General features: G+C 35.5%; 1 protein-coding gene across 1 annotated transcript; it reads right to left on the reverse strand.

The window, feature by feature from the left end:
- LOC104747802 (transcription activator GLK1) lies at window positions 1,982-5,585 on the reverse strand. Its single transcript, XM_010469496.2, has 6 exons — window positions 4,873-5,585; window positions 4,309-4,449; window positions 3,865-4,212; window positions 3,661-3,702; window positions 3,454-3,558; window positions 1,982-2,381 (listed from the first exon to the last, which is right to left on the reverse strand). The coding sequence occupies exons 1-6, from the start codon at window positions 5,332-5,334 to the stop codon at window positions 2,232-2,234; spliced, it is 1,248 nt and encodes a 415-aa protein (XP_010467798.1). The 5' UTR covers window positions 5,335-5,585; the 3' UTR covers window positions 1,982-2,231.

The raw sequence follows: 8,427 nt of genomic DNA on the forward strand, positions 1-8,427 counted from the left end.
GACACTCCTACCAAAACTGCATAATCCGGTTCACGGATGTTACAAGACCAAGACTTGATTCAGTCTATATCTTAAATGATTATATTATAGACCTCGAGAACGTTGTCAAAGTGAGAAAATTTTTGTAGACTTTTGACAACTTTGGGGAGAAAATGATGAGAGTTTATCTCTAGGTGTAGATCTTTTTTGTTGATCTTATGGATCTCATAATGGATAAGAAAAAATCTTAGGATTGTGGACTGATGCTCATATGTGCTTTTGTACACTAAAGCTCTGTTTATAACAGTTCAGGAAAGATGATATATATGATCATTATGCATAACCTGAAGATGATGCTTTCAGAGGGAGAAATATGATCATAAGTGTGGTTGTACTCTTTTTCCCTTATCATGGTTTTTATCCCATTGGGTTTTTCCTTGAAAGGTTTTTAATGAGACAATAAAAGAACACGCAAAAGATAAACGTCTTGAGAGGAATATTATGATTCCAATGGTGAAAGACTATCATCTTCAAAGTCTCTGACATGCATTGATGAGATCATGAGAGATGAAAATAACGATCAAGATGAGTCATTTAAGTGACCAATAGCCTACAGAAGAATTGTGATGTACAATAATATACATCTCCTATACATTTGTTCAAGTGAAGATTTGGCGAACCATTTACCAAGGCGTTTTCAACCACTACTTCAAGAAGTTACTTAATCATATTGGATTGCGGCATCTCAAAGATATCAAGTGATGTACTCAAGAGGGGGAGTAAAAACGCGCTGCACTCTTTTTCCCTTAACCATAGTTTTTCCCATTGGGTTTTCCTGGTAAGGTTTTTAATGATGCAACATTTTACGCGCATTTACATCTATTCAATTACAATGGACATCTAAAAGAAAGTGTTATGTATGATTTAGTGGATATCCATTAAAACTCATTAATAGTCTATTAGGTTATAACCTAATGCTTGTTCACCAAGTTATATCCTGTATATATACTTTATTATGTCTATGGAATACGACAAATTTTCCCTACCAATCTATTACTTTAATATGGTTCAAATATTCGCACTGTGATTTTTAGTCAATGTAGTAGACCTAGGTGGCTAGGCACCAGAAACTAGCTAATATGCATTAATATCGGTTTGGGATGTCCGGTTAATTAGAAAAAGAAATAAAAGTGATTTGTCTTTTTTTTTCTTCACTGTCTTCGACCGAAGTCCTTTCATATTCGAATTTGAACAGAGTATTCATTTTGGTTATATATACATTGGGTTTAAAAGACCATGCATGATGCATGCATGCATGTTCGGTATATGAATGTATTTATATATTGCAACTTTGTCTCTTTATGATATGCATGTGTACATGATGTGGGAGTGCAAAATGAGATGCTAGTAATAGTATCCGCATGTATATATAAAGTATCAATTATGAAGAGAGAGAGATGGACCATACAAAAGAATTTGAAGGAGACGAGAGAGAGTGGTCACAATTGGGAGAAACAAGAGGTCGTTACGTTGGATTTTACGTTGCCTCCATGCACTCCCAATTCTCCCCTTATCTCGTGGTCCACTCTCTCCACATTATTATTTTATATAACTAAGTCACTGTTCTCTCTATACCCCAAATCTACGTTTTTCTATGCTAAATCGCCAAAAAAAAAACAAAAAAAAAACACTCGTCACTCGTGATTCCTTTCTCGCCAAAACTAAACCGGCGGGTGAATTTTTTTACTAAGTTTTCCTTAATGTAAATCACTGAATCATAAACTTATACTTAAAACCAACGCAAATATGAAATACGACATTGTTTGCATTGAACATTTCCATATCACTACAAAAAAAAAAATGATACGACATTGTTTGCATTGAACATTTCCATATATATGCGTCCGGAAATACAATTCATAATCATTTGATGATAATAATTTTTATAGTATATATCTCAAACTATATAAAAAGCTAGCAATCAAATTCTAAACACCAACGATTAGAGCGGATATATGTCATTTATTTGCGTTTATAGCTAGAGAGTGTACTTATAACACCCTACGTACACATGAAAATGTTCTCCTTATTAGTCACAATATGACACGATTAATTAAAGAGACCCTAGACTCTCAACACTCAACAAGGGTCAAAACGAAAACAACCTTTGGAACAAAAAAAAAGATACAAGAATTGAAAGACATGTCGTCGAATTTTTTTTTGGTTCGTGTTGCCTTTGGGGCTTGTCCGTTTCAAGACGCTGTTGGCGGAACCTCAGAGACACCGTGACGGTGAAGCTCCGTCATAACACCGTCAACTGCCGGTGGCTTCAATCCCAACGGAAGTGGCAGCCACGGCCTCGTCAATACATCTCCTATGGCGGCATCCACGCTCTCTTTTGACTGTTCCATTCATAATATGTACACAAGAAGTCAAAAAAGAAAATATAATTACATAAATCTAATGCGAAAAGTCATACTCGACAACAATCAAACCATTGTATTAGATAATTCTTACCGGATGTAAGTCCACCGGCGGACGACCACCACCGAAGCCATAATTTGGTTTGTACACCGGCGGCAGAGCCTGTGGGATTCCGGCAACCGGGGGTGCTCTAAATCTCTATACAATTAGCAGTCAAAAATACGATTTAAAACATATATATCGGAGCAAATTAAGAAGGGTGTATATACGGAAATAATCTTGGATATTGGTTCATATTACCGTAGCTGCGGTCGGCAAATAAGAAGTCGTCCCGTTATGAATCTACATGCGACCAAAAAAATATGTTAGTTAGAAAGACAAGCATGTAATAACGGGTTTTTATTTTTTTGTCAACTAATAACCAATTTATTCATAAATTTAAATTACTAGCTAGTATATATGGTGAAAAAAGAGGGTAAAGGTTTTATAAATGTGGTAACTTACTACTGGATGCCAGTAGGGTGAATCGGAGACCCAAAACGGTGGATTAGGCATTGCGGCAGAAGGTGGAGGTAAGTGTTTGGGCCACACATGAGACATGACGGACTGATCCACCGTGGGATGTCCCCACACATGCAACGGCCTAAAATGATGGTGGTGGACAGGTGGCGCCGGTGCGACAGCCACAGGCGGCGGTGGAAACCCAAGAGTGGGTGCTGGTGCAAGCCATCCATTTTTACTCCGACCATTAATATTACCTCCGGTGTCTACTCCGTAGATATGCCGCTTGCGAGTCCAATTAGCCGCTTCGGCCTCACGAGCTAGCAGATGTTTCCTATGAGACCTATATTTCTAATACACCATATATAATAACAAACACTTGATTTGGTTGGTTATTTTAGAGAATAATACAATTAATAAGAAGCGTAAATATAAATAAATACTTACTTGAAGGTGACTNGAAGTCAAAAAAGAAAATATAATTACATAAATCTAATGCGAAAAGTCATACTCGACAACAATCAAACCATTGTATTAGATAATTCTTACCGGATGTAAGTCCACCGGCGGACGACCACCACCGAAGCCATAATTTGGTTTGTACACCGGCGGCAGAGCCTGTGGGATTCCGGCAACCGGGGGTGCTCTAAATCTCTATACAATTAGCAGTCAAAAATACGATTTAAAACATATATATCGGAGCAAATTAAGAAGGGTGTATATACGGAAATAATCTTGGATATTGGTTCATATTACCGTAGCTGCGGTCGGCAAATAAGAAGTCGTCCCGTTATGAATCTACATGCGACCAAAAAAATATGTTAGTTAGAAAGACAAGCATGTAATAACGGGTTTTTATTTTTTTGTCAACTAATAACCAATTTATTCATAAATTTAAATTACTAGCTAGTATATATGGTGAAAAAAGAGGGTAAAGGTTTTATAAATGTGGTAACTTACTACTGGATGCCAGTAGGGTGAATCGGAGACCCAAAACGGTGGATTAGGCATTGCGGCAGAAGGTGGAGGTAAGTGTTTGGGCCACACATGAGACATGACGGACTGATCCACCGTGGGATGTCCCCACACATGCAACGGCCTAAAATGATGGTGGTGGACAGGTGGCGCCGGTGCGACAGCCACAGGCGGCGGTGGAAACCCAAGAGTGGGTGCTGGTGCAAGCCATCCATTTTTACTCCGACCATTAATATTACCTCCGGTGTCTACTCCGTAGATATGCCGCTTGCGAGTCCAATTAGCCGCTTCGGCCTCACGAGCTAGCAGATGTTTCCTATGAGACCTATATTTCTAATACACCATATATAATAACAAACACTTGATTTGGTTGGTTATTTTAGAGAATAATACAATTAATAAGAAGCGTAAATATAAATAAATACTTACTTGAAGGTGACTAGCGACGTTGTGACGAGTGAGACAATGGACTCCCATAAGCTCCAGAATTCGAGAAGGAACAGCTTTGTCCACTCCTAACTGTTCCACTGCCTCCACGAATCTCCTGTGTAGCTCTGGTGTCCAATCCACCTTCACACACATCCCAACATATAACCATTTTCTTTATCATTTCGATACTTTTTTACATGCATACTATATATGTAGTGACAACAAAATTCTAAATTAGCAGCCAAACTTGTTTACATTTTTTAACACAGTTTATGATTTCATTACTTGTCGAAATTTCTATGAATCTTCGACAAGAAATATAATAGCTTAAGCTTATAGAGATGCACGTGATGTCTTAATTTACACGATTTTTGTAAACTCAAATATGAAAATTTAGAAGACTTAATTAGCAAGAAAATAAATTAAATTTAAACGAATAAATCTACTTTCAAGAAATTAATAAATCCATTTTAGATCGGTTCATCTAATCGACTCTAGCTAGGGTTTATATTCATGTAAGATTATTAATGTTTTTTTTAGAAAAATATTAGTTTAATTAATTACCTTTATCTTTCTCTTCACGTCGTTTTTACTGATGCAATTGTTCTTGGAAGAAGCAGAAGAGGGATACTTCCTTTTCCGGTCAAAGTCACAGTCATAAGTCACCGTCTCCGCCGCAGCATCGTCTCTTTTGCTGATGACTTCTTCACCTTTTCCGGTAACACCCTTGTTAGCTTCCCCTTGACTATCAGTCTTATCCGACGCCGTAGTAATCGTGGAAGAAGCGTTCATGTGGTCGGAGAAATCCCCGGCTAGGATCTCAGGGTCGATCTCCAAGTCAGGAAGCACATCTCCGGCGACACCGAATAGATCGTCGAAGTCAATGATGTCGAGGAGATCCCCGTGGTCTGCGAAATCCGGAAACTCATCCTCCTCCAGGTTGATCGTGAATCCACACGACGACGTATCAAGAAACTTTGACGCTCCGTCGCAACCATCTCTCGTCGCCGGAGACAGAGCTAACATCGATCAATCTTCACTTGTCGATCCAACTTAATTTCCAAATATAAATTGGAGAGAGAGAAATTTGTATGTAAGTATAGATATTAGATAGGATAGAGATAGACTTAGAATAGAGAGCTAGCTAGACATGTTTGATATCCAAAGTAAAGTCTCTTTGTTCTCCCCTAAAGCCAAATATAAAGTTTGAAAGCTTGACAATTGCTAGTGACAAATTAAAGATGACAGTAATTCATTTATATAGAGAGAAAGAGAGAAAGAGGGAGAGCAATAAGTCCATACCATAACGAGAAGAAAAAAGAAAATGCCTAGTTCTACATGGTAAAGAAAACATGGGGTCAACAAAGTTTAACGTAGGTGTCGCGGTCAATAATTAGCAACGATAAAGTCACCCTAACGATATCAACTAATTAATAAAAAGATGATTATGTGTGTATATAATATAGAATCACAAGTTGAAAGAGACACTGCTTTTTTTTTTTGTAAGTTTGTTATCCGCATTTAAGTTTGTAATTTTGAAATAGCGGTGAACAAATATTTGTGTTTATTTTATACGATATAACACTAAACAATAAATATATAGATCCCTATACATTATTGAAACGCAAACACACGTGTGTGAATATACTGCATATATGCAATTTGAAATGGGAAAAGTATACAAAAGTTTAGATTATGTAAAAATTATAAATATAGGATTGCACATCACATGAGACCTTTTACTTAGTGGAACTAATTTGCGTTGCCTGTTTTGTTGGTACGCAACAAAACAATTTAAGTGAAGTTGTGGCCGCATTGGATCAGAGCCACAACTTCAAAGTTCGATATCTTATTGTCGTATTTGTCTCTTTTACCGTTTTCGGTGTTTTGGTTTTGGTCTGTCCCAACATTATTGATCAACGAGAGATAACTATTTTCTATCATATATATATGACAAGAAACAAATAATAACTTTGAATCGCATTAAATATAATTGTATATTTGTATGTAAAAAAGTAAAATTGGGTCACAAATTGATATGTACAATCTTTACTACTATGTGTAGTTTAGATTATTTGCATCTTTTTTGTTAGTACATACCATCTGATCATGATTTGTAGTTTAATAATTTGTTCTAAATGTCTATTGCCGATGTTGTGTCATTTAACGAATTTAAATTTGACTGTGAAAAATAATAATGAATGTATATGATCACGTGCAACTCATACCGGTAGATTGGTTTATCAAGCCAACTCATGTCGATCGAGGAGATCGCCGTAGTCAACTTATATACGTACGTACCCCCGGTTCTCATTTTGAATGGCATTATCATATATCTATGGAAGTATATAATCAATCATTTACTGTAGTACCTCTTACTGACGAGAACGAGACTCGCAAATAAATCCTTTGGAAGATGCTCATATAAAAAAAGGACAGAATTGTCTCTTTTTACGTATAAGTGGACATGCACGACCTTATATGGGTCCTCAACAGCTACAATAATTGTTATTTCTCGTTTCCACATCACATTTGAAAAAAAAAAATCTAATTCATGTATATTCACAACTTTTACAGCTTATAAATCGCAATGAAAAAAATTATTGTAAGTTTCCAAATACTTTTTCAGACCCTTACTAGCTATATACAGGCTAACACATCTCTACAGATTATATCTCGAAGTCAAGTACGTAAGTCAACTGAGATCCAAATATTTGCCAGTTGAACGATGTGTGCGCAGACTCCTTTAATTTCTATGATGGAGTTAATACTTCAAAAAAATCTTTGAGAGGTTTAGATGTTTTGTTGCTGCCATTAATGTGGGACGATTCTACTTTTTCATCTAGGAAGCCGAAAAGAATAATTACTGGAGTCGTTTTTTTTTTTTTGTTTAAATTGTATGATAGTATTATATAATTTTGGAACTATCTAAGTTCTCATAGTCACCTAGTTCAGTCCCGACACTCTGGTTGGTGAAGTTTTGGATCTCTTCTCCCAGAACAAGATCTCATATTTTAGCTAGTTCAGTCTACGGTCCGACACTCTGGTTGGTGAAGTGTTGGATCCCTTCTCCCAGCAAAATGTAAATATATGGAATCCAAGGAGAATTTTTGTTGAGACAAAGATGCAATTTTTTCATAGTTTCTTCTACTATATTTTAAACTATCTAGTAATTATAAATGTTAGAGGTTTATAAAATATGTTTACCGATGAATTCAAGTAATATAAGATGATGTATATATATCATTGAATTGTACACAGCTTGATTAGGAAAATGAGTATTGAATCTATAAAGAGAGATTGAGATGAAAAGCTATTTTATGTACAAATATATTTTGAAACTCATTATAGAGAGAATTGACAATCAGTGGATGTAAAGGGCCACACCCACATGTGACATGATAGCGACAAGAATGGAAATGATATCATGTGTGCTTGTAATTAAAAATGAAGTGCAACTTTCATAAAAGGACTGGTATACTGTCATTAATTATGATGCCAACAATCATCATCTTTTTCGCTGTAAATGGCATATATCATATGTATATGTACTTAAAACGCATTCTCCAATTAACTTGGAATTACGATGTTCAATATTGCCATTAAAAAAAAAATCAGATTCTTGTGAAGGTAGCAGCTAGCTAGGCTTTAGAATGCAATATCCCAAAAAAAAAAAAAAAATATTAGAAGTTTTAACAAAATTAAAATACAAAGACAAGAAACCAATCGATTTCCAATTGATTAGTTTCAAATTATAATTATTTTGTTACTGTGTTTACGTATGCATGAAATTAAGCTCGCAGACACAAACGCAAAGAAACAAACAAAATAATCTAAAATTAAGCGACGAATGATTTGTTGCAATTTAGAAGGAGATATGTAATAACCAAAGTTACATATTCGGAGGTTGGAGTGTCATGTAGTGGCAAGAGACAAGAAGCGCAACCGCGTGAGTAATTAAACTTTAATAATACTTTCTTTGTATAAGTCCATGAAAAAGTTGTCACTGTTATCACAAATAATAAAGATATATATAATATAAATATTTTGATTCAATTGGTACGTTTATTTTATATTATTTGAGTTAAAAATGAAAAAAAAAAAAAAAAAAAAAATCTA

This window comes from Camelina sativa, chromosome 15 (assembly GCF_000633955.1).
Source record: "Camelina sativa cultivar DH55 chromosome 15, Cs, whole genome shotgun sequence".
In the NCBI taxonomy this organism is placed as follows: Eukaryota; Viridiplantae; Streptophyta; class Magnoliopsida; order Brassicales; family Brassicaceae; genus Camelina; species Camelina sativa.